The following is a 27,812-nucleotide window of genomic DNA, read 5'->3' on the forward strand; positions in this document are numbered from 1 at the left end:
AGCAGGATTTTACTGTGCTGAACACGAAAAGGGGTATCTCCATGCATCTTTAAAGCTACCTAACAGGTGGCTACAGAATGCTAATGCAGAAAGATGAAACGTTTCTTAGTGCTTAAAGCACTTTTAAACTTTAATTTCAACTTTACCAGTGATCTAGTACACAGAAAGCAGGGGAGAGGGGAGAAATGTTTTATCTACTTATAGCCTTTAATGGCTGTCTATAGCAATAATTCACCTTTCCTGCATGTGATTCATCTCCAGAAAAATTGAATGAAACACTATGAAAAATCTTTAGAATAACTCCAGATATTGAAGTATTACTGAGGAAGATGAACAGCCTAAGAATTGCCAGTGATACTAAAATATAGTTTAGACCATGGAAATTAATGAAATCAATAGAAAGAAAAGCAATTAAAAATAAATTTAGACATAACTGTATTAAATGTATTTTTTTTTCCTTTTTAATCTACAAAGAGTTAACCACTTATATGATGTCTTCTATAATTTCCAAATCCAGAAAAGTAAAATGATAAATCAGAACTGTCTTAACAGCAATGACTTTTTTATTACATATATTCATCTGGCAGGTTGAATATAGGAAGATTACAAATTGTCAATCACATAAATGAGAGGACCTTCAAAACTAACTGTAGGTTCACATTTGACTGTAAATCCCTTTGGTTCATTAAAGCTTTTTGAATGCAAGAAGCATTATGACCAAAAAGCTCCAAAGCTGAAGTTCTTTTCATGTTTTGAGTCACTCAAAAAGCATGTGTAAAGAAATCCCAAACTTTTTGTTGTCCAAAGGAAAAAAAATTACTATGTAGTAATGAAGGCAACAATCTTCTCTGGATTTTCATTTCCTCTCCCACATCACATGCATACTATATTTTCTTCACTATTTGTATTTACTTTAATTTTGTTTGCCTCTTTATGCTTATTTCCTAAGAAAAAGTGTCTTTCATTGCAGGGTCAACCATGTCTTTCCTTCCTCACTTGAAAATTGCTCTAGTCCTTGCCAGAAGTGCAAAGATCTCAAAGACAAAAATTCTTACAAAGTTCATAAAATTTAGCACTTGGAGATAGCAGACCCCAATTGCAGCTCTTCCCAAAAGCCCTGAGGAAGGCAGGATATGTGTAGAGATCCATCAATTAACACCTATACAAACCCATTCACTAACACCTATGTGAGCCCCTTAACCATCCATCACATGTTCCCCTTCACCCAGACGAAGAGGACATGAGGGGAGCCCCACATGTGGGAGTGAGGGGAATGGCCACCAGGATGGTGGAGAAGCTACATGCAGGGGGGGAACGAGGCAAAAGAAGTGGGAGACAAAGTGAGAAAATGGGTGTTTAGCAACAGCTAGCAAAGAGCCCAGTGTTACAGCAGGCAAGAGAAAGGGGCCTGCAGTTAGTGCAACAGAACAGTACAGATCTCAGAACATGCTCAAGGCAGGTTTCCACATCTCCAGTGCTCACTGGTCCTCTTCCACCTTCCCCCATATTTACAATATTGCCAAGACCAAATCTTGAACAGCTCAGTGTAAGTCCCAAACCCTGTGTCATGTTTCTCAAACAATGAATTTGAAGGTGCATTTTACTTCTCTTCAAAGCACACAGGATATTTGTGGGTGAGCTCATCCAGCTTCCTCTACCATCACAATTAGAAATTCAGTTTAGCAAACAAAGTCCAAGCATATCACAGATCTCAGTATCAAAAGATACTAAAGTACAACACAGAAAACCCAGCTTACTTCAAACCTACAATAATAAATAAATGCATTCTAATTGTTCTGAGAGCTAAGCAAACAAATATTCAGAAACATTAGCAATAATGAAAAGGAGAACAATAAAGCTACGAGGCTGAAAATAACACACAAAACTATTAAGAAGGGATTCTGCCAGACAGGTGAGTGGTTTATATAAATAGGCAATTGCATGTCTAGTTTTAAAATAGTTTGAAATTATTCCAAAATCATTCGATGAAAAGGCAGTATAGAAATTTATGAATAAGGAATTCTTTAATCATTACATGGGAACTTCACTTAGTTTTTAAATACCTATTTTCTGTCAAACTATTTGTATGGAAGAAATTCAGTGACATATATACACTGTGCTGCTTGTGTTTTCCTAATCAAATTCACATTTATCATAAATATACACACAAATTAAGAGCTGAAGTAAAGATATTATGGGGAAAAATACTTCCCTTTTCTTTGAACAGATTTTTTCAGTTTCTTCTTTAAAACCATTCACAGACTAAAGATAATTGATGTTAATGCAGGTAACTACACCAAGGTCCAGCACGTGTCACACCTATGAAGAAATGTGATGGTAGCTCTAAATTGATGTAGCTGCCAGATGCAGAAAATCTGTATCAAAATAATCAAATGCTACTAGATATTTTTCAGACAATAAGTATCCTAAACAGTTCAGTCTTAGACCAATGAATATTTTATACAGTGTCAGCATGAACAAAAATCACAGAATCACAGAATGGTTTCACCTGGGAGGGACCTTAAAGATCATCTAATTCCAACCCCCTGCCCAAAATGGATTTATTTATCTAATCAGTGATTCTCATTACCTGGAATAGCTTCATGGGCTGTCAAAACCACACTTATAATAGGATTTTTAGCTCCTGAAACCTGTTCTGTCTCCTTAGTTGATGGAGGTTTCTCTGTTTTCTGAATTCTGGGCCTCTTTGGAGTTTTTTCTCGCTCATCTTCCTTCCTGTCAAGGTCAACTTCAGAATGATTACCTAAAGAGCAAACATCAAAAAGAATGTAGCTATGTATAAAAGAAATGTAAGCAACACAGTCATTAACACTGTAAGAAAGAATTAGAAGAAAATTCATGCTACTGTACAAAGAAAGACATTATCAAAACCAGGTATGCAGCATGATTCCCTAAAGGGGAACTTTTTTTCCCATATATTTAATCCAACACACAAAACAAATAAATAAACATTTAAAATATTTTTTAAAACAAAATACAATAAAATACAGGAGAAAAAAAAACAATATTAAAAAAACAAAACATCTCAGAAACATTTGTGTTTCTAAACTGTCTTGAAATTATTGCTGGTTTCTGCAAAAATTCTAAAAATTTTGTAGGATTTTCTACAAGTTCATTATTAACGAACCAAGTATTTTTCTCTTTTCCATATATAACTGTTCTGATTATGTTAGAATTATTTCTCCTACTACTAGATTCATTATCCATCTTATTTAATGGAAAGTCCTCCAATAGTCACTCTGAATTACACTTTTTCCCCCCACTGTGACTCTTGAGTCAATAACCAGAAACATTGTTTTATTTTTCAATGAAGATTCAAAATGAATTAAGGATCAAACCAGTTATTTGGTTCAACCTAACTCCTGACATGTAACTTGTTGTTTTGAAGACCTGCACTTTTAAATCCTCTTTATCTTAATCGCTGCTCAGAATTTCTTCAGCCTCTTAAACTGGATAACATTTGGACCAGTTCACTAGATAGCAATGCAACAGTTGTATTCAAAACACTCATCTGTTATAAGAATGAATAAACAGTAATCTGCTAAATTCTTCCTTGAAGCTATTTTTTCCTTAAAGCAAATGAAGAATTCCTTATCAAAATTCTAAAAAAATAAATAAATAAATAAAAATTGCTTATATATAAAGAATTAACAACATAAATAATAAAACCAGTGTGCTGCGAGGTTATACCAACACGATCTCTTCATATTAGATGAAGTGGTAGAAAATGCAGGCTAGAGTAAACATTCCTGGCAAATTACGGCATTATGTAAATGTTCCAGAGGTAATGAATAAGGAAAGCAAAAACTGATTGAAGAAATAAAATTATAAATTAAGTCAGTGAATTTTGTTTTTTTTTTTACTTCTGCATATAAAGCAGCTGACACAGTCTCCAGAATAAGGTATTCAATGTGTATTCATGATGTGCTGCAGCTTCTCTACTGAGATATGGAAACAATATATAAATAAAAAAACAGGAACAGCAGAGACGTGTGTCTAGACTTGTTTATGGCATGTAAATAGCAACAGCAGTGGAAAGAGATGCTACATGGAAATTGCTATGTTTTAATTTCAGTAATATTTCGTTAATACGCAGCTAAGACTCAAACAAGTCTGTCTCCAGGGCCTGAACTTAATAGACCAAAGAGTCAAAGAGTGCTACCTGTTCCTTAAGAAAATGCAGGACAGAAGCACAAACTAAAGCATCATAGTTATGATTGATGGTGTAACTACCACCTGTCTAAACTACCATCTCTTCACTAGATACAAAACCAGGGGGAAACAAGGTATGCAGGAATTTGTTTAGATTTCTCAGGCATAGTGAGGCAAACATGTCTACTGACATCTGCGAATGACTTGATACCAGTCTGTGAATTTGAAATTTGTATTTACAATACCTAGAATGAGCAACAACCACATGGCAAACAGAATTCAAACACAGTTACCCAGCTACCTTTCTATGGAGTCACGTTAGCAATGCTTTTGCCCCAGCTTCCAGATTCTAGATTATAGAAAATAATGCTGTGCCTTGAGAGCCCTCTACTTTTCAGTGTCTGCTAATGACTTCTTTCATTTCATTAGATAAACTCCCTGATATATGTCTCTTCTCAACTACTTTTTCTCTGTAGGTTTCCACTATTTTGGAAACATATCACTGCTTTTTAAGTAGAAAGGCTCCCCATTTATCTCCCTAATTAAGTTGTATATTACTGATTGACATTGAAACCAAGAAATTCTAACACTGCCATTCACAGCAATTCTTGAGAGGGATACTTGAATATAAAGAAACATCACCTTTGACCAGAAACTGCCTGTGTGGTGTTTTGTTTTGGTGGGATGAACGAGGCTTATAGGAAACTAACACGTTTTTCCACATTTTCTTTATGAAAAAGCCTCTGTTAGTTTATTATCAGTAATAAAACAAATTGTCACAACTTTCACAGTAGGAGCAGGCAACTATCAGAAGAAAGTCTTCTCATAAAGAATCAGAATACACAAAAAATGAAAGCTGCTTATTAAATTGTGTTTCCCTGAGGCTACCCCACATACTGTTAAAAAACAAATACAAAAATGAAATTGGTTAATTACACTGCTTTTGTTCAGAAGGCAGTAAGAGTTATTGATACTTTCAGGGGGAAAAATAAAATAAAATATATATACCTCCTGACAAAACTCCTAGTTTCTTGCGTGCTTTAGGTAACAGAAATCCAGAGCACAGACTGAAAGGAAAGGTCTGATTAGGACAACAGAATTTTCCTCATTTTGTTTGGGATCAAATACTGAATTCTGAGAAGACACATGAATAGAATCCAAGAACCCTACTCCTAAGTCCTCTTTTCTAATTATTACAAAATCATAGTTAGTCAGTTTAATGAGGAAATAAAGGGATTGAAGAAACCAAACAACAACTCCATTTTACTCCATTTTCGTACTGTTCATGTTAAACTGCAACCCCGTTAATTTTGAAAACTGGAATTCTACTAAAAAAGGAAGACAAGGATGAACCACAGAGTTAAGCTTATTACTGAACCAAATAATTTATAACTAACTACTAACAAATGTTTCATGTTGTTTTTCTTTCCTAACATGCCTCTATCAGGCAGATCAGTTTGCTAATTCTTTCCGTTTGAGCAAAGGTAAAAGCTGCAGGAAAGAACAGACATCTTGCAATAACTGCAGTTGACTATGGCTCTCAGCCTCCAAAACAGAACTTAAAAAATACTATTTAAAAAAAAAATAAAATTACATACAGAACGGCTATATAAAAATATTTCATTATTTAAATGTTGCAGTTTCATACGCATAGAAAACTCCTAGAGTTCTATGGATTCTATGGATGCTAGGCACTAACTATGAAGATTACAGCCATGTGCATATATTTTCTTAAGAAATTCAAAGCTGGGAAGTACTTCAAACAAAGGACTGAATCTCAACTTCCATCTCTCAATAAAAGCTGAGAACATCCAGCAACTAAAAGGATGACTACATTCAGTATCTGCAAACATGCAAGGAAGGTATCGAGTGCCATGCAAATTCAACTAGTCCTGAATATTCGTATGAACATTCTCGCCATTCACCTGATACACGAAAAAGACAACACTGTCTTCTCTCTACAGAGTGATCAAGTCAAGTTCTGATACTTAAATGTTAAAATGTATCCACTAATCTGATGAATGTTGATGGCAGTAGCTCCATGTTTTCCCTTGCTAAGAGGAACAAGTATCTTCCAGAAGCAACATCTTGATAAGGAGCTGGAGCTGCACACATGACCAATATTTTTTTCTACAAAGATAACTATTTTCCTGTAACCTTAGAATTAAAAAAAACAACACAACAAAATCAACACTCCCCCTTAAATCACAAAACAAAACAAAAAAATCTTAATGCTCAATGACAGTTGCTTTCTTCCTGAACTCTCTCTACACCAAAATACCCTGACCTAGGAAGAGTGCACTAATAAAGGATTAAGAGGGGAGACAAAAGCATGTTTTAATGAAAGACAAGAACTTCAACTTCCACCACTGGGCTCAATCTGCCTTTCCATAATATGAGACCATCTCATCAGTAATCGAGTTGTCTTCCTGTAAAAAAATCACTTAAAGTGTTAGCACTGTGGATTAGTGTCACAGTAAGTGTTTTGTCTCTCACAACTAGGACAATTCACCTGTAAAATACAACAATCATTCTCTTTAAAACGATTTTTTGTTTACATTTAAAGGAACACCCCTAAGTGATTCTAAGATGATTAATAAGAGAATGGAATATATGCATATATAGCATATGTATATATATATAGCAAAGCTTCTCCAAGCCTTTAAGGGTCTTTGCTTGCTCCTAAAGAGATTTATTTAGAGAAATTGCCACAATTTGCAGCTCCATTGCTAAGCACTCAGCTGAGCACTTTGTCAGCTGGCACTTCCACTCACCAGACAAATAAACTGAGCTCCCCTATCTAGAGACAGGCATTTTAAATGCCTGTTTGTGCAAGAAATACAACTCCATGCCTGTGCCTTCTAGCACGTTTAAGAAACAGTCCTGGCTGTGTTGATGTGTAAAGTTACTGTCAGCTCTGAATGAACCCCTGCTTTGGAGTCTCATCCAACTTGATTGTTCAACTGTCTCATGATTCTGTTTGAGTCATTAATTGATGTTACTGCTCCCTGCATTCATAATTGGATGTATGACATTTTGCAGGCACAGCCACACATCCCTAATTGGCATGTTTTCAAACTGCTTTTCATTCAAATTACTATTTTCTATCCCCTAAAAGATGCTGGTATTTCATAGAAAAGAAGTAAACTGGGCACTCAAAATGAACACAATGCAATTGCTTCTCCTGTAAATTGATGTACTACTCAAAGAAAGAATTCATTTAAATTAGAATCCAGCTGATGGTAAAACCATCACAAATCAGGGTCATAATTCACAAGGAATGAATGGTCCACTTCACAGAGAAAACAAGCTGTTCACTGCTGTAATCTGTCCCCCACTCAAATCTCACTCCCCAGCCATCAAATGACCTCTCCTACATATGCCAGAGATTCAGGTATTCTGCAGTGTGGGAGAGGGATGGTGGTTAAAATAATGAACTCTTTTCTATCTCTCAAAACAAGTGAGTTTAGAAGCAGCTCCTGGGGAACTAATCAAACCAAGTAACAGCCAAAGCCCTCAAACCATCCCCACAACCTCACAGAAGCAGCACTATTTTCTAACTGGGAGCAGACACAGTGAAGGCATCAGGAAGGGTTCAGGAAGATTCTCAACTCCTCTAGCTTTGTATCAGAAGAAAAAGAATGGATGGCAGTAACTGCAGCCAGATCCAAATTATAAGTCAAACCCTTCAATTTGGTTTACCCAAATAAAAGCAGAAATAGGTGTATATACAGCTCTGCTTAAATCACAGCAAATTTCTTAGACAAATTAGCCTTCTCTATAAAAAAAAATAAAATAAAATAAAAATGACTAAGCATGTACATGTGGGATATGTAAGCACAATGGACTTTTTTCTTTTAATTCTGAAAAAAAAAAAAAAATAGCACACTTTCTTCTTCCTGCTCACAGGATGAGTTTCAATAAGGCCAAATGTTGGGTCCTGCACTTTGGCCACAACAACCCCATGCAAAGCTACAGGCTTGGGGAGGAGTGGCTGGAGAGCTGCCCAGCTGAGAAGGACCTCGGGGTGCTGATTCACAGGGGGCTGATTATGAGCCAACAATGTGCCCAGGTGGCCAAGAAGGCCAACAGCATCCTGGCCTGTATGAGGAATACTGTGGTCAGCAGGACAGGGAGGTGATCCTGCCCCTACCTTGATGAGGCAGCACTTCGAGCACTGTGTGAGGCTTTGGGTACCTCAGTATAGGAAGGACATTGAGGTGCTGGAGAGGGTGCAGAGAAGAGTAACGAGGCTGACCAGGGATCTGGAGAACAGGTCTTACGAGGAGAGGCTGAGGGACCTGAGGCTGTTCAGCCTGGAGAAGAGAAGGCTGAGGGGAGACCTCATCATCCTCCACATCTAAAAGGAGATTGTAGTGATGTGGGTGTTGGCCTAGTGACCAGTCATAGGACAAGAGGAAATGGGGTCAAGTTGCACGAGGGGAGGTTCAGGCTGGATATTAGGAAAAACTTCTTCCCAGACATAGTGGTGAGGCCTTGGAACAGGCTGCCCAGGGAGGTGGTGGAGGCACTACCCTGAAGATGTTCAAAAAAGGGGTAGACATGGTGTTTCATAAGATGGTTTAGTAGTTTGGGGTTGTAGGGTAGATGCTTGGACTTGATGTTTTTCTAACCTTGATGACTCGATAATTCTATGATTCTAAGGTGAAGGCAATCATTATGCATCAAAGTATTAAATCAGATCCACAGAGGATGTCTGTAACCAGCAAAGCTTGGTGACTTCTGAAACAGTGAGAGAACTATCAATGAGACACTGATTTCTAAGAGGTCCATGTGGATCACTAATCACAGAAGTCAAGAACACCAGAGGCCTGTTACATTCATGTATTATTCCTCTGACCAACACATGCTACAGTTTCAATACAGTTTTATAGTGATTTATTTGTTGTAATTTTAACTGTCTAATATTATAAGGATTTCAACACCTCTCCTATGGACCTGTAAAAGACAGCAAAATACTTGGAAACCATTGCTAATACCTCAACTTCAGCTCAAAATGTATATCATGTTTTCTTCAATAAAGGATATAATTCAGAATATCATTATATAGCTTTTCAATATTTATATGTTTATCATATTTTAGCAATAGCTAAAACATTAGTGTGTTATCAGCATTATTTTGATCACAAATCTGAAACACCCCATCATAAGAGCTGTTACAAAGAAAATTAACTCTGTACCAGCCAGACCCAGTGCAAAGTGAAAACACACTCAATCATTAACCAGATGTCCACACAGTGCTAAACTTTGAACGAGTTTAAAAATAGGAGAAAGTAATTTAAAAAATTACTACAAAGTCCCAGAAGCATTAGAAAAAAACAGTTAAAAGTAATTTTAATACACATCAATAAAAAAGGGGGAAAAAAAAACACCCTGGTTTACAACATGCAGCTGTCACTGAGAGGTAAGGTTATTTTTTTGGTGTGATTTAAGGGAGAGCTCCATTTTGGGGTTTTTCTAAGTGTAAGGTTATGTTTGTAGCAACATGCTTCATTTAATTTTGTTGGTTATTTTCTTACCTCCATCTCCTTCTTCCTCTGCTTCATTTAAAACAATGATGCAGATGTGCTTCCTCAGCTGACGTGTGTTGGAGAACTTCCGATTGCATTTCCTACATTCCAAGCTGCTGGGTGAGACCTCAGAAAGATCCAGTCCTTCTTCTGTCCCAGGTGGAGTTTCTTCACTTGGAACGGGGTTATTCTCTGCCACATCTTCATCCACACAGAACTTCTTAGTGGACCCTTTTGGTCTGCCCCTTTTCCTCTTCACAAGAAGCTCTAGAAAAGAAAGTTAAAGTTAGAAAGAATTATTAAATATCACAATTCCACGGCTAATTAGTTAATACACGTGATCTTTAAGAAACAGGAATATGAAATGAAGTTCAAGAGCCTCTGTCCCTAAAGCTCCAAAAGAAGTTAGCTCCACACAAACTTATTTTTAAGTAATGATATTTGTTGACATCTCTGCTAGCTGCAAATCAGTAAGATTTGTGTTACTGAGATGGGCAGATGTCAAAGTGCCACAGTTGTACAGAAATTAAACTTCAAGCACTCCTTTAAATTGTTGTCACTGTATCAGCATTTATTCTACAACACTGGTCTGCTGTGTTCTGACACTCTACAAAAAAGGTTTTCAAATAAAATCACTCTTAGAGAAATTGCTTAAGTATTCAGAGAAATACAGTTTATCTTTTAAAACCAAAAGTACTTTGTCATTTTAATAAATCAATTACTCTCTCATAGTTTTATACCAGAGAGGGCAGTGATAGGACAAGGGGTAATGGTTTTAAACTGAAAGAGGGGAGATTTAGGTTAGATACTAGTAGGAAATTTTTCACCATGAAGGTAGTAAGGCAGTGAAACAGGTTGCCCAGGGAGGCTGCGGAAGCCCCATCCCTGGAGGTGTTCAAGGCCAGGCTGGATGAGGCTTGTGCAGCCTGGTCTAGTGTGAGGTGTCCCTGATCATGGCAGGGAGGTTGGAACCTGATGATATTTAAGGTCCCTTCCAACCTTCACCCTTCTGTGATTCTATCCCTTCCTGTGGCTCTTTATTGCTAATACTTTCTAGCCAAAAGCTGTTACAAAAAAATTGTTGACAACAAATAAATTTCAGAAGTCATGCAAAAAAGTTTCCTTAATGAGTATTTCAAATAATTAAAATCAGAAATTATCCATAATTTTACATTTCCATATTTATGTAAAAGAAACATTGACAAAATTAATGGAGTAAACACAGAAATGCATGACAACATACCAAACTTCACACCCACATTTCCTGCTTAAGATTTCTCTCATCACTGCTGTAGTTACTTCAAAAGCCAACTTCATATCACACACCCACAGATGTAACTTGATCTCACTGACCAAAGCAATCAGATCTCAAGAAAACTTTAAGTCAACAAAAGCAGATATTTAGAGAGAAGGGAGGAATTTTCTGGATAGTGATAAGTTATTTTAGTAGATTTCATCCTAGCTGTAAGTTATTTCTAACAGACTAATACAATGAAAAGAATTAGTATCTGTCAGTCCCTCTTTTTAGTCTCGAGGGTTGTTTGCTTGGTTTTTTACTTCTTTATACTGTGCTTCCTGAGGAATCACCTCATTATTATTTGAACTTGCTCTAAGAAACTGTCAGTTCACAAACAGCAAAACATTGTAGCATTTAAATGCTATTTTAAAGTCCAAGCAGACATCTGGTGAAGTATCAGATCTACTCCACTTATCTGCATAAAGGTACACAGTTCTGAGAAGGAAAAATTAGGATGCACCTAAAAAAGCTTGTCTGATGGTTTATGGAGAAACAGGAGACAGCCAGGATTCTAGGATTTGTTTTATCTAATGCTAGACCCTTGAGCTCTCAAATTAGTTAATATTTCTCTTCTATATTGAAGGAAAAGAGAAGGTACACTCCAGAGTGCAGTTCAGATCACATAAGACATAAATTGTCTCCTGCATAGCAGGGTGATCAAGCTCCCAGCTTAAAAACCTTCAGTTATGTGCAGTGAATTACAGCTTTGAGAATTAAAAGGTAAAAGAGCTTGATATGGTCTCATAATTGCAAAAAAACCCAGAGTATTATGTGCATTAAAATGTGCTAAGTGAGATTACACAGGTGTGAAGCACCATTAGCCACTATCTTTGTACCAGAGAAAGACAAAAGATGGGCACATACTAAAATTTTGCTAAGAACTGTTTTTCAGTGCTCAGAAAAAAAACAAGCAAAATTAATTCTCATGCATGTTTCAGCTTATGGTAGTCACAGCAAAGAGGTTCTTTACATTTTTCATTTTTTCTTATACTAAAACATTTACAAATCTTGGGACTTGTGCAGAAATAAAAATATAATTATTCTCCTCAGAATGTCATCCTTTTACTGTTGGTTTGGGTTTGTTGGGTTTTTTTGCACAGCACAGATGGGAGGAGCATGAAATATGTCTTCTGGGTTATGAGAGAAATGCCCAGTAATAAAGCAACTGTTGCAGTTCCAAAAATTTAAGAGTATCTTGAGATTATTCAAGCTAAAAGAAACTGGCAGTATTACACATAAGTTATGAATTTTATGAGAAAGTTACACTTCTCCACTGCTATTCCAGAAACTTTCACCCAAACCACTGTGTATCAAGAATAAAGGTTAAGAGCAGTCTACATCTTTTTATCAAGTACTCATCAAGCCATTAGCCCACCTTCTGCCTGATACATTGAGACAATGTGAAAGTCTTAAAAAGTCATGAAAGGAGGAAATATTTCGGGGGGAAAAAAGAAAGTTCTTTAAGGTCCCTTCCAACTTTAACAATTCAATGATTCTATGATTCTAAAACTACTTTCACTAGAGTGCAGTAGCACAGAAATTCAGAACAATGCTGGCAGGGGCTTGCAAGAACTTCTGTGAAAAGGTTGCTCTTTTCCTACTCATAATGAGGCTTTTAGTGTTCTTATATTTAAGCAGACAAGTACTCAGTCACTCCTGTAACAAGAAAGAATACTTGCTTTTTCACTTGATATTCATTAACTCCAAACTATGGCATGTGGATTCCTGTTTGTCTGCTATACTTCAGGGAAATGTTGAACAGGTTTTGAAGAAGATGGTGCCACCACCTCCTGTCCTCTTACATCACTTTCCCTCAAGATTCCTTGAGGTGATTTATTTTTTCCATATGTTATAAGTCAACCAATTTAGTAAGGTCTTTTGATTCATTTCCTTGAAAATGATTCAGGTTTCCCCTTCCCTGCTATGAGCAGTAACACCACCCACTAGACCAGGCTGCACAAGCCACATCCAACCTGGCCTTGAATCACCTCCAGGAGGGGGATTCCACAACCTTCCTGGGCAACCTATTCCAGCACCTTACTACACTCATGGTGAAGAATTTCCTTCTGATGTCTAATCTAAAATCTCCCCTCTTTCAGTTTAAAATCATTACCCCTTGTCCTATCACCACAAGCTCTTGTAAAAAGTCCCTCCCCAGCTTTCCTATAGCCCCTACAGGTACTGGAAGGCTGCTACAAGGTCTCTCTAGAGCCTTCTCTTCTCCAAGCTGAGAATTTTTTGTCAATTATCAGCCAAACAGAGAGAGGTGATTTCAGTGCTCTCAAAACTTCTCCTTGTTACCATTCATGTTATTTTGATATTTATCGATTATTTGCAGCAATCGGTATTTGGTGTTTTGAGATAGAGAAATTAAGCTGCAATTAAAACAGGTAAACAAATATCAGAACTGTGGACTTCACCCAGTAGAATTTTCCCCTCAGGTTTTCTGCCTCTCATAGAGGTAGAAATCACATGTATAATTCAAGTTACACATGTATGAAATATCTTCAATAAATCATTTCAATGCTGTAATGAGGAAAATATCTTCAACTCTGGAAGAGTAGGAGATAAGACATCTTTATTAAATGGTCATTTTTCTCCAAACCTGTATAAGTCAACAGCTCCCCACAGTCACCACACTGCCAGCTGTAGTATGATTTAAACAAAAAGTCTGTCAGAAATCACAAAACATTTGTGCAAATGTTTACATTATGCCACACCAATCCTTCCTCAGATGTCAGTATAGAAAGTTTGTTTTATTTAGTCAATTACAACGGTATATGACTGTATTCAGAATCTTCTGCACATGGTGTCATACAAATATATGCAAATAAATCCACAGACTTACATAGTTACTGTTACATGTATATATCATGTCACCTAAGAACACTTCTTATACCCCCAAACCTGAATTCATGCTCTAGTTGCATCCTGTGGTTGAGTACAGATAAAGCTGATGCATATGCCACAGCTGTAAGTGACCTTAATGAGTTAATGATCCATCAGAGAATATATTATGATAGATGAAGCTGTCCCTCAAATCATTACCAATCTGACTAAAGAAAGCAGGGAGTTTTTACAAGCACTTTGAAGGAGATGGAGATCATTTTGAGAAGCAATAAAAGGAAAACCTATGCAAAAGTGAAGTATGAGTGACTACAATTAACCAGCAAATACCTGTCCTTTCCCAAATAAAGATGCCCCACTCCAGTGCTGGGCAAAATGTGACCTATAATTTGTATAACAGCAACATCTTCTCACAACCCTTGGTTTTACTTAAGAAAAAAAACCTCTAAAAATCTAACATCCTAGTGAAATGGTTAGGACACCAATTCTAAACATATAATTTGACATTCACTCATCTGTACAGATTCTGGAGTAACTACTAGTAACTAGTAGTAGCTACCAGTTCTAGAGAAGTGTTTGTCAGCACTTGCAAGAAAAACTATGCTTTCAAAGCACAAAAAGGTGTTCATCTATCACGCAACAAGTACTAAAAGAAACTTGTAATTTCCAAGACTGTCACTCATCAATCACTTCTCCTTTTAGTGACAATACTCAATTACTACAAAGAACTACTGAGTAAAAAAATATATTACATAGTTTTATCTGCTGCAGATTCCATAACAGGAGGAAAGAACTTGAAAGAACTCTGCAAATTCCTGTATTCAACTGTGAAATATTCTTATTTTTTTAAGTCAGAATACAGGAAATAGCTGAATAGTACTTCAGAACAGACTACCTTTCTCTCTGATCAATCTGTGTGATGGGAAGGAAGAAATAAAGTATGTCTAGAATATGAAAAATCTATGTGAAATCTATGTGAAAGTAATTTACCTTGACATTCTTACTGACAGCAGATGGCAAAGAGTTGGGGTACATGACCTGAAAAAGGTGGCACCACTTGATCATGCCAGACAATTAAACAGATTCACCAAGAATAATTTAAAAGGTAACTTCTGAGTATGTAGATTTACATATGAATGTTATATTTTACATAATTAGATTTGCAAAGTTATTCTCTTAAAAGCTGCACGCCTAATTTCTGCTGCCTCAGAACGTAGTAGTAATTATATATTATTCTCATAAATGTACACTGCATGCTTAACAACTAACAGTACAGAAAGTACAGACAATCCCTGGCACAGATGCACAAGGAATTTTACAGAAGAGCCCTTTTACTAAAAGGAAGAAGAATGTTACAAAGTAGGTGTTTCACTGTGCTTAGAGAAGGGATAATAGAAAAAAAAAGATTTCAGACAGGAAGATGGACTCTGCATGTCTGAGAAATTTATTTCAAACAATTTAAATAAAATTGGAATTGCATTTTGAAACTTGATGTAGATCTGATATTTTCTTTTTCTGATGCACTGTTTATTCAGGTGTATGTGAAATAATAATCTGGTGCATGTTTCCTCACCAACCATCTCAGGAAATAGCAGTAATAGTTGAATACTTTATAACCAGTATTAGAAATATCTTATGTTGGCAAAGTCAATATAACTACTGAATTACTGCTGGTAAATAAATGAATATCACATGCATATGTTACTTATAAAGAAAAATCTTTTAAGTATCATATTGGTATGTTTGGGTTTTTTAATTCAGAAGCACATCGTTTTTAAAATCCAGAAATCATAACAATTGGAAAATCCTGGTAGTTGTGTTAAGAGGTTTGCCAACAATATAAATCCATTGCTCAGTAAGGGTCTAAAAGAAGATTTTTTTAAAAAATCTGAATTGTTTTCAAACCATTGCTAGTATTACAAGGGATTACAATTATAATCAGTTAAAAATTGGATTAATGTAAATTCTTCCACTGCAGAGTAGATTGTTCTGTGTATCTAATTCAACCTTTGACTACTAGATTGCTTTATTTACCAGTGCCAAAATCATAAATTATGAATCATGCCACTTCCTTTTCAGAATAGAACAATTAAAGACTATCTGAATCACAACAAACAACTCAAAAAGCACAGCACCATTCCTAAACCACAAGACATGCTCCTATCCATGTTGCCCTGCTTGCTTTTCCACTGCAAGCACTGAAGCTTCCCACTGCTATTACACAGCTCAAATTAAAGCTGTAGGAAGCAGACCTGGCCATATCTGATTTTAAAGTCATGTACCAACATCATCATCCCCTATCTCATGTTGAATTTATCCACATCTGTCCTCTGTTCTATTCTGCATTGAAGGAAACTCAAGTTTGGCAGTTCTACAGTAACCTTTATAAAAACAAGCTACATAAATCATTCTATAAACAATACAGAACAATCACACCACAGGTTTTCCTGAAAAAAAAAATTAATAAAATTAGTTTGAAAATTACATTCCTCTAAATTTATGAAGGTACCTTCTTCTTTTTTTATGTTTGTGGGTACTGTTAGAGGTTGGAGTGGAATAATGATGTCATCCACATTGGTCCCTTCTTCCTTATGCTTCTCAGAGACATGAGACAATAGTTCAGATTGATTTGGTGAAAATAAGTTACAAAGTTTACACATGAAGATGGAATTGATCCCTGAAAAACAAGTTTAAAAAGAGGAGTTAGTATTTAAAATTTTAAGTTTCTTTATATTTTATATAAATATTTACATTTCTTTATATTACCCCTAGTTATTTTTGGTTCAGCTAACACAGTAACTGTGAGTTATCTTAATATACTTACCAGATAGTAATGAGCTGAAAACAAGAATGTTACAGTTAAATGAAGACATTCATAAGAAATATCCAAATCAATTAATTTAAGAAATGGTTAAACTTCTACCCAGATCCCCACATGGCAAAAAAATGTCTTCTGACTCAAATCCTAGAAATAACAAGACCCAATAGGAAGCAGGATAGATTAAGACCTTCTTGTTGGTTTTTTTTTACTTCCAGCCTAAAATAACATTAAAATTTCATATTTTTTTCAAACATCTGATAAAATTATCTAAGATATTCAGCAATTGTCCAGGTTTTACATACATCATATTAACAAAAATGCAAACCACTTTATCCTTCACCAAGTAGGTCTGAAATACAGAGAACCTGGACCCAAATTCTAATTTATGTTCACAGATCTCACTGTTCTTTCCTACATTTCACAGACTTAACCTTTCTACTTATATCACCCAAGTAAATCTAATTCAAAGTAAATCTAATTCTAAAGTAAATCTAATTCTAATTCCATGCAAGTGCTGGAACCAAAAGAAGGAAGGAAGAATTAAATACCATAGAAGATAAAAGGAAGCTTTTCCTTCACTATAGCAACATTTGTTAGAAAATAAATCTGTTTAACAAAAACTGTGTGCTTTGATGTGTCACTTTTGCCTTAGGACACGACCATGAGCATACACTATGAGCTAAAAATGTTAAGTGCTTGGTTTCAGGGGTCATTATCCTTAGATGTGGCTCTGCCACTAATGAAAGCCTGGAAAGTAAGGTCAAAACATCTATAGTGCTGTAGACCACAAAATGTTGCATCATATGACATGCTATGCAATCACATCATCTTCCTTTCTCCTTCTTCTAGCTATTCACTTCAGAGCTCTAGAAAGTTTTTCCTCTTCTATCCCAGTATTTGAAAAAAAAAAAAAAAAAAACACCAAGAAAAAAAAAACAACTAACCACCACCAGGAACCATTTTTAACAGCACACTTGTTCTTCAGCTGCATACATAAACTCTTGGCCCTGAAATTGGTTTCTATTGCTCCTTTGCCTCACTAAGGACAATTATATGCACTGAAATCCAAGTGGAAAAAATCAATGCTATTTGAGGTGCAAACCAAACCACAGACTAGCCAGGTAAGTACAGAAATAAAGTTGTATTTTGAGAAGTTTTGGGGAAAAGAACAAGGAGGCTGTATTTTGGGACCTGTTTTCAAAACAATCCGAAGCAAAGATCATTCACCTCACCCAAGAAAAAATCCACCTTTAAGGTATTCTGATGAATTTGTGCCTCAAACTGCAACAAAAACATCCTCATCTTCATAAATAATACAGCTATCTTAAAACTAAAAGGCAGAGTAGGTATTCCTATCTTTTAAAACAGCTCTGAAAAGCAACACAAATACAGTTTGTATTGTTTTAAAGATACATTTTACATAGCTACTGTGTGCAATAGCGCATAATACACTCAGCAGGGTTCCTTCTCAGGTGTTCTACTGCCTTGAGTAGAAGCACATTTCCATTTTGACTGCACTATGTTTACAAAGGAAATGTTCCTTTGTATACATTCCTTTGAACCAGTTCTGCTCTCCTTAATACTGTTCTTTAAAACAACAACAAAAACGACACAATGAAACAAAAACAAATGAAACCTTTACCTAGTGGCTGAACAGTGTTCTCTCCCACCTTCCACTAGACCAGGTTGCTCAGAGCCCCATCCAACCTGCCTTTGAACACTTCCAGGGAGGGGGCAGCCACAACTTCCCTAGGCAACCTGTGTCAGTATCTCATCTCAATTCACAGTAAAGAATTTCTTCCTCATGTCTAATCTAAATCTCCCCTTTTTCAGTTTTAAACCATTACCCCCAGTCCTATTGCTACATGCCCTTGTAAAAAGTCCCTCTCTAGTCCCTACAGATCCCCTTCAGGTACTGGAAGGCTGCTTTAAGGTCTCCCTGGAGCCTTCACTTCTGCAGCAGATGTGCTCCAGCCTTCTGATCATCTTTGTAAACTTCCTCTGGACTCACTCCAACAATGTCCTTCTTCTGCTGGGGGCCCCAGAACTGGAAACAGCACTCCAGGTGGGGTCTCACTAGTGCAGAGTGGAGGGGGAGAATCACCTCCCTTGACCTGCTGGCCACGCTTCTTTTGATGCAGACCAGGACACAGTTGGATTTCTGGGCTGCCAGAGAACATTGCTGCCTCATTTTGAGCTTCTCTTCAACCAGCACCCCCAAGGTTTTTTTTTTCCTCAAGGCTGTTCTCAATCCATTCTCCACTCAGCCTGTAATTGTGCTTGGGATTGCCCTGCCCAGGTGCAGGAGCTTGCACCTGGCCTTGTTGAACTTCATGAGGTTGGCACGGGCCCACCTCTCCAGCCTGTCAAGGTCTCTCTGGATGGCCTCCTTTCCCTCCAATGTGTTGACCACACCACACACCTTGTTGTCACTAGAAAACCTGCTGAGAATACACACTCAATCCCAATGTCCATGTCACTGACAAAGATGTTAAACAGCACCCGGTTCAGATACCAACGCCTGAGGAACACCACTCATCTCCACTTGGACATTGAGCTATTCACGAGTGTGACCAGCCAGCCAATTCCTTATCCACCAATTGGCCCACCCAACAAATCCAAATCTTTCTGATTTGGACACCAGGATGTAGTGCAGGACAGTGTTGAATGCATTGCACAAGTTCACATAGATGACACCAGTTGCTCTCCCTTTGTCCACACACACACTGTGACCCCACTTTGCTCAGAGATGAGATGGAAACAAAACTGAGTAAATACATGATTTGAGGAAGAATGACTAGAAAAGGAAGTCATAAAGCAGAGGATAAATCATGCTGATTACAGGCCTAAATGACTAAATTAGGAGTAAGCAAATGATAATTGATTAACCTGTTACTAATTAGATAGTTTAGCAATAGAGCAATGCATTATAGTCAATTAGGTGCAAAAAGCAAAGAAGCAATAAGTTAAATAAGTTTTCAGGGAATCAATTATTAATTAGTGAATAATTAATTATGCAGGAAATCATCAGAGCAATTAATTAGACAGCAATTACATATGCAGAGAAAGAAAGGAGCAGTAATCAAGTATGCAGGTAAGAAAACAACAGGAATTTCTGCCAAAACCAATCTGGAATATTCCATTCACTAACCATGGTTTGAGTTAATTCATTATCTTCAGTTTGCTAATACCAGCTATTTTGTTCTTATATGGAAAAGTGGCAAATTAAGCTATAACTCAAGTGAAGCAATTTCAATATTTTTTTATTATTATTATTATTTTTAATTCTTCCAAAGATCTCATTGTATTTATTAATTAATAAATTGTTGGTTTTTTTCTTTATACCAAGCATGTTGTGTTGGTTTTGGCTGGGACAGAGTTAATTTTCTTCATAGTAGCTTGTATGGGGCTGTGCTTTGGATTTGTGCTGCAAACAGTGCTGATAAAACAGGGATGTTTTCCTTTTTGCTGGGCAGGGCTTACACAGCATCAAGGCCTTTCCTGCTCCTCACCCCACTAGAGAGTAGGTTGGGGGTGCACAAGAAGGTGGGAGGGGTAACAGCTGGGACAGCTGACCCCAGCTGACCAAAGGGATGTTTCAGAGGATACAACATCCCATTCAGCATATAGAGCTGGGAAAAGGAGGAAAGGGGGAATGTTCACAGTGATGGTGTTTCTCTTTCCAACTAATTGTTGTGACAGAGCCCTACTCTCCTGAAGATGGCTGAACACACCTGCCTGATCATGGGAAGTAGTGCATCACAGAATCATCATGGTTGGAAAGGACCTCTAACATCACTGAGTCCAACTGTCAACACAAAAAGCCCCACAAGCTTGGCCACTAAAGCACGTCCTGAAGCGCCACATCTACTCAGCTTTTGAATACCTCCAAGGATGGTGACTCAACCACCTCCTGGGCAGGCTGTTCCAGTGCCTGACTACTCTTTCAGCAGATAAATTCTTCCTAATATCCATTCTAAATCTCCCACCTCACAATTTCAGGCCATTTCCTCTGGTTCAGTTGTAACTTGGGAGAAGAGGCCAACACCCACCTACCTACAACCTTCTTTCATGCAGTTAATAAATCCTTTGCTTTCCTCTGCACCTTTTGCTTTACCAGTTAAACTACCTCAACACACAAGTTCTCTCACTTTTACCCTTCTGATTCTCTTCCCCATCCCACCTGGGGAGAAAGAGCCAGCAACTGTGTAGGGCTTAGCTGCTGCCTGGTGCTGAATCATGACACATGTACACAGCAAAGGGAGATTAACCAATGGATTGCTAAACACTAAAAACCAACTGCAAACTAGGAAGCAGGATCCCTTATTCCCAATCCACTTCACAAAGTATAAAACATTTCCTGGGCTGCTTTGCTTTAAACATGGAGAGGAGAAGGTAAAAGTGTGAGAAAGAAGAACCTGAATTGGAAAAGTCAATCCAATTAAGTGTTTAAGGGAATCTGATAATATATTATTGTCATACATACTTTTGATCACTGTATGACAAAACTTAGTTCAGAGCTAATTTTAACTAATAAAAAACTTTCATTTTACATAAAAGGCAGGCTATGGGTTGGGGCTTGTTCTGTTTAATTGTTAAATAACTATTTTCAGAAGAAACAGAGCAAGAAAACAAAACTGGATTTATACTCTACAAATCATTCTAACACATCCCAAACTCTTCACTACTTTTTTCTGTGAACACAACAGTTAAAACTTTCTGTGACCTTTGAAGTTCTGCAACTGTTAAAAGGAACTAGAACTAGAAATGCCTGTGGAATAACAAAGTTGACAGGATGCAGAATTACACACCTGGTCAGCCTTCCTAAAATACACAGCAATAAAGTTCAGAATACAAATAACTACTTATTTCTGTCTCAACTTAAAAGGCTGAAACAAACCTTCAACACCACCAAATCCTTAACAATAACAACTCTCTGCATTTCAAAATTTTGCATTTCATTCTTAGACTAGAATTTTGTTCTCCTGGTTTTTTTTTTCTTAGTTTTGAGTGTTGTTTTTTTTAAATTACAGTTAGACATTTGTGACAGCATTACACACAATTAGTAATGCTAATGGCAGAAGTGAAAAAAGTATATTACCTCCCATCTTCAATATATGCAATATAATCTTTATTGTCAGTTTAGTAATTCAAGCAACTCAATCTCTTGAATTATTCTAGTATTTGTTTCCAACTATTTTTCTCCCACTTCTCATAACTCGTTTTTAACCTCTTTCTGTCTCCTGCATCTCTCGCACCATGTTCTCTTCTCTACCACACACTATTCCCTCCTCATACCCTTGGATCCTAAACTCCCTTTGCTTCTGTCTTCCTATCTACAAGAACATCCAGGTTTGCAAAGAAAGACCTGTGGTGGTGTTAGTTTCTTTACAGAACCTGCTAGAATGATGAGAAACACAAACACATGCCTTCAGCACAGAACCAGGTCCTCAGGTCTCCTGCACTTCTCCAGTGTCCAGCTGCATTTCCAGTTTGCTGCAGGTCACTTAACTCCCTGCTCCAGTTCCCCAGCAGCTCAAGGTGCAGCACAGAGTACAGAGCAGCCTGCATGTTTTGTCACTTCACCTGATGTGCAGGTCCACAGGACCACTTAGTCTTCACCACTCAGGTTTTCCAACTCTGAAGTAAGTCATGCCACAGCACACAGCACTATTGCAAATTCAATTATTAGGTGATATTTTTTTTCCTAACATTCTCTGTCTGAAAGCTCTTAAAAAACAACTGTATGAAAGTCCTTCTTCTGTTGTGTATCCAAGAGTACAGCCAGGAAACAGAATGTAGTGAGCCAAAAATGGGATGAGAAACATCAATTTCTCAAATAGGATTTTAGTCTTCTCATTGATAAGGGTATGTTGAAGGTGAGAGTTTGCTTCATTAAGGCTTATCTGATCAAGGATATTTTCAACGCAAAGGAGGTCAATAAGTTAATGGGATAAATGATGAACAAGAATACAGAAACACAAACCTGGCAGACAGCAGATAATTGACAATGCCAAGGAGCAAAAGTCTCCAGTTACTAGTTGCTGTGAAACCAAGAAACTGCAGGCACCTTTGTGGAAGGCCACCTGGACTTTGTAACTGGTAAGAAAAGGGAAACAAAAGAAACAGGAAGATCTGGGACACTTTAGGAGTGTTTGCAGGACTATGTGTATTAGGTGTAAGTGACAAGGTTTAGGTAGCTGGGGGCAGGCTGCAGGGTTGGCTTCTGTAAGAAGACATCAGGAGTTGCCCTCATGTCAGACAGAGACAGTTCCAGCTGCCTCCAAGATCTACCAGCAAAGCACAGCAGGGCATTGCTGTCCAACAAGCTTAGAGATATTTACATTATTCAGTACCTGACTTCTTCACTGTCACAGCTCTGTTAACTACATATTAACCATCTTGATTCAATGAAGTAAAATTTTTCATTGCCCTACCAACCAATGTAATAATGCACTAACACAAGAATTACTGAGAAAATACAGGGGGTTCTGTTCAGATCTCATGTGCAATAAAAAGTGGGAACAATTCTTCCACGAAACTATTTTTTTAATGACAGAGTTCTTGTACAAATGCTGAGCTTGTAAAATATTCTAGTGTCTAAGAACAATAAACAAGACTTTTCCTTGATAGCTTAAGTACTGAAATCATGGGGTAACAGTTATCACAAGAGCAACAAGTAAAAAGCCAGTAATTTGTGATTAACACAAGCAATGTTATATCTGAGAAAAAAAAATAATTAAAAATTCACTGAACATGACAGAACTGGCACAATATGATATTCAATACTAATGTCAAACATATTAAACATGTTTTTCTTAGACATCAGGTCATATCCCCCTGTGCTTGCTAGAGAATTTTTTTTTCAATGCTATTTCAAATGTTTCAAAAACATGTTATAATGTATCTTCTTTTTTTTGCTTGACACTTTTTTTGCTGTTGTATTTTTTACTTAGAATCTATTTTAATCTGTTTTAAAATTATTCAAAAACTTTTGAACCTTTTGAAGCACTAGTTTAAGGTTCTTGAGACAGGAATGCATGACAGTGCTGTGAGAGCAGAACAAGTTGATAGTTCTATATATACCTAAGGGAACATTACAAGTTGAGAAAATATACAGAGGAGCAACAGGTTTCATCCCACTCCAAATTAAAGAGATTATTAAAATGTTTTTAAATTAAAGACCGAAGAGTAAGTGACAAGTGCCAAAGACCACAAGGATGGAAGTGACTCATCTTGCAGTGGTAAAAACATGAAGGCCACTTTCAGACAAAAGACGAAACAGAAGATAATACAATTTTAACAGGAAACAACAAAGAATCATTGAAAGAAATTGTTTGGTTTGTTTTCTCTTTCTTTGCAGTTGTTTTTAAAAGAGAAATACTACTACAATAATGCAAGAAATCTAACAAGGTGTAAAAACCAGAATGCCTAACTGTAGACAAGGATAACTGACAGACTTGCATTCAAACAAGTTTCTGAAAAATACTGTTGTGGACAGAAAGTAGGATGTATTTTTTGTGAAGCAAATCCATCTGTTAGAAGCAGCTCAAGGTGAAATCTGATTAACAGGCTTTTTTTTTTAACAAGTAACAGGATCTCTGAGGACTGAAATTCTTGCATTGTACAGAAACGGACAGTTATTAGGACTACTTAGTAACAGTCTGACCACAATGGTAAGAATGATCATGACAGACTTGAAGGAGAGAAAAGAAGGTACAAAACCAGAAACAACAATATATTGCAGGCTTCAGTTACTCTTATGCAGATTGATTAAATGTCAGGACAGGATGCCAAGACTAAATGTTCAGAAATTGTTAGAGACTGCTTCACCCAGCAAGCAGTCAGGAAACCACATAAGGAGAAACAGATCTTGACTTTATCAGAAGTAAAACATAGGACCCTATTCAAAGTATAATGGTGATTAAAGCAGTACTCAAAAATCTTTTAGAAGAGTGATAAATAGCCAAATGTTTAATTTCAACAATGTGAACCATATAAAGATAAAAGCATCTTTAACACAACAAAAAGGACTTAAAACACTTCAAGCCTTGAAAGCAGCATGAATACTATTTAAAAGCATCACATTTGATGCCAATTCATCAACGAAGAATTTGGAAAGTGAAAGGAAATAAAAAATCTAGCACAGCTAAATGCCAGTGAGAGGAAGCTTTAGCAGAAGAAAACATCCTTATAGAAGTTTATTTTTTTGTCAAAATAGGAAAACATAAAAAGATTGGAAATTGTGACAAATTAAATGTAAAAACATAGTGAGGCAGGTCAATAAGGATAATTTTATCAACTTGAGAAATAAAAAGCAGAACACAGCATTTTTTTTAAACACCTCAACCATAACAGGCCTGCCTGGGAGTCTGTGCAACAACAAGTTATGGAAGTATGAAAAGACCCTTCAAAGCAAGCGAGCCCAGAGCAAAACAAGCTTTTCAATTTGCTGTCTCTCTCTAAAGGTTTGAAGATGTTTTCTCTGAAAGATCTCTCAATTCCAGCAAACACTTTCAAGACAGCCTCCAAACTAGGCAAAGATCTGCACTATTCAAATACAAACCCTTACAGTTCTAATAAATAGACAGTCCTACAAAACATATCACTGGGTAACACACAGACCTATAAAAAACAGAAAAGCAGATCACTGCTGCAAAAGTCCATACTGGGATTACACCTCGGTACATTGTTCCTCTAAGTTGAAAAACTAAAAAAATAATAAGAATAAAAACTTTTAAAGGTACAAAGATAAGGACAACTGACAACACGGCACAGTTCCATACAAGAAGCAGTTAATAAATTAGAATTTTTCTGCCTGGGAAGGATGGACCTGAGACGTGATGCAAAAGCAAAGAGTAAAATGAAGAACATGTGACATGGAGGAGAGAACCAGCAAATCATCCTTCTGAAACTATTGTCTACTGATGTCTCCCTGTACTGGAAGAAGCAGAGAAGGTGAAAGGAGGCAGTTCTTCATATAATTGTAAGATGGGAGCACATCCACTTGGAGTTACAATTCTCGGAAGTCCATCAAAAACTAGTAGGTGGAAAGACACTATTTGGGGCTCAGCAAGATTATAAGAAAACCTGGGAGAATATTCTGGACAAATACCACTGTGTGTTTGCCCTCTTCTTAGACATCCACCATGAGCCCCTGTTAGAGACATGATGTGTCAGGCATGGTGCAAAACTAAGATCCAGATTATTTATGCTTTCTTAGATTTCTTCTAAGTTACAACAGCACCACACAATGCAGACTTCAAGCAAGCTCAGTTACTACAGCACTCAAATATTAACAGTATTTCACCAACATAACACAACACTCCTGAACATCTCCAGAGGTTTGACATAAAGACATCATTATGTCCAATACAAAGGCAGAGAAACAGACTAGTAATGGGCTAGAGTTCTGCTTTGCAATAGGTCAATTTTAGATGGTTAACTTGAGGTACTAGGAGATTAAGTTACCAGGTTACACTGACTTGCTTCAGAGTTGTCTATGATAATACCAGAAATCAGAGCCTGCCTCGTGCCACAAGGGATCTGCTGGCCCGACAGGAAAAGGGCACAAGGCTCTTATCTCCCTTATTTGTCTGAAGTGTGTCCTCACACCCTCACCATAACCAAACATACTGTATTTAATCTAGTCTGTTATTAGATTTGTCAAAAGAAATTTGAGTTTAAAACTACTTGAAATGTAGTTCATGGAAGCAAATAAAAGCATTTGTATTCTTCTCTTTTACATGCATCAGTTTCACAAATGTTCCTGGAAAAAGTTAAGAGTTCCTCAAAAGTAGACACATCCTATACACACTTATCTGAGCTAGAATACAAAGAAAAATTCACAACTGGATGGAAAAGGATCTTCTAATAACTACGAAATTATCTGCAGAAGTTTCGAAAATCAGTTTATCAAACACACAAAGTATCTTTCCATCATTAGAAAAAGCTTGCCTGAGTATCTCCAGTTACCATAAGACGCTGGGTTTTGATGTTCTAAGATCGCCCTCATGTGGCTAAAGGCAGCGCTGTTGAAGTTCCCACTAAAACACCATCCGTAACGCAACCCGCACTACCAGGGTACCAGAAATATTTGGCACCTCTCAAAAAGAATAAGCAGCAACTATGTGATCAGCCATCGGAATCAGGATGCCCCGGCTGAAATGCTCTGGACCTGGTTTTTGGCAGCACACTTGGCAGAAACACATCTGCAGTCAGGTACAGTTCTGCAGTTGCAAAATCAAACATCCTGGACACCCATGACACTTCTGGGATCAACCACCTTCAGAACTTTTCATTAAAGACAAACGTGCTTGAATAAATACGGATTTATTAGCAGCAGTAGCAGTACTAGCAGTAAGAGAATTAGTTTGTCATCTAAAGTTGGGTGAGAGAATATAAAGCAGCCCTGGAGTACTTTTACAATGCTTTAAATCAGCACCTATGAGATAATCTGCTCTTTAGATCCAAGTTTTCTCCTGATACTGCTGTTCTCTTTGGCATGAAATCCTGGTTTGGGCTGTGAACTCATTGTCTGTAAATACTCCATAGGACAGCTAGAAATAACTTAGGATTCCAAACATTCAAACATTTCAGGGAATGACATCCAAACATCAAATACACAGGGTAATGAACTAGCACTGGAAGTATTGCAACATCACTTCACAAACCTGTCCTGCAAGGAACCCAACAGGGATTGTGTAATGCAGAAAGCACCTACACAGAGTCAGTGCAGCTCCCACGTCTGTGTTGTTCTCCTTACACAAGTAAAGCCCGCGTGAGCCAGGCCAATGTAAGGCCCGTAAAGGGCTGAGATGGCTCTAACTCTAACTTGTAACCTTCTTTCTGCAGCTGAGGCTGAGGCTTCTGAGCTCAAACCATTCACACCCGCCGCCCAAGGGCAGCACCAGCGCTTCACATCCAGCTCTGCACTCAGGACGGGGCAGCCCGGCGGCTGCTCCTTCCCCAGGGGCTCAGGAACTCGCTCGGGCAGGCAGGGCGGGCAGGGCAGGGCAGGGCAGGCCGGGCAGGGCTCCCCGGGACCGCCCCAGCCCCCCTGGAGCCGCCGGGGCCTCCCCGGGGCCTCACGCAGCCCCGGGCCCTGCTCAACCGCGGCCTGAACCCACCGCCGGTGCTCCGC

At 37.5% G+C, this 27,812-nt stretch overlaps 1 protein-coding gene across 3 annotated transcripts in view; it reads right to left on the reverse strand.

The window, feature by feature from the left end:
- The window catches only part of ZFAT (zinc finger and AT hook domain containing), a 70,438-nt gene extending 53,927 nt beyond the window's left edge, over positions 1-16,511 (reverse strand). Inside the window, exons 1-3 of one of the 3 annotated variants that reach the window (XM_010003532.1) lie at positions 16,358-16,511; positions 9,714-9,971; positions 2,591-2,764 (exon numbers count right to left, since the gene is read on the reverse strand). In XM_010003532.1, the coding sequence (XP_010001834.1) occupies positions 2,591-2,764; positions 9,714-9,971; positions 16,358-16,508 (583 nt within the window). In that variant the 5' untranslated portion in view covers positions 16,509-16,511. The remainder of the gene's footprint in view (positions 1-2,590; positions 2,765-9,713; positions 9,972-16,357) is intronic. The other 2 variants (XM_010003530.1, XM_010003531.1) reach the window with 2 other exon arrangements.
- Positions 16,512-27,812: the final 11,301 nt, after the last annotated feature.

Source organism: Chaetura pelagica, unplaced genomic scaffold (assembly GCF_000747805.2).
Source record: "Chaetura pelagica isolate M959 unplaced genomic scaffold, ChaPel_1.0 scaffold98, whole genome shotgun sequence".
Taxonomy (NCBI): Eukaryota; Metazoa; Chordata; class Aves; order Apodiformes; family Apodidae; genus Chaetura; species Chaetura pelagica.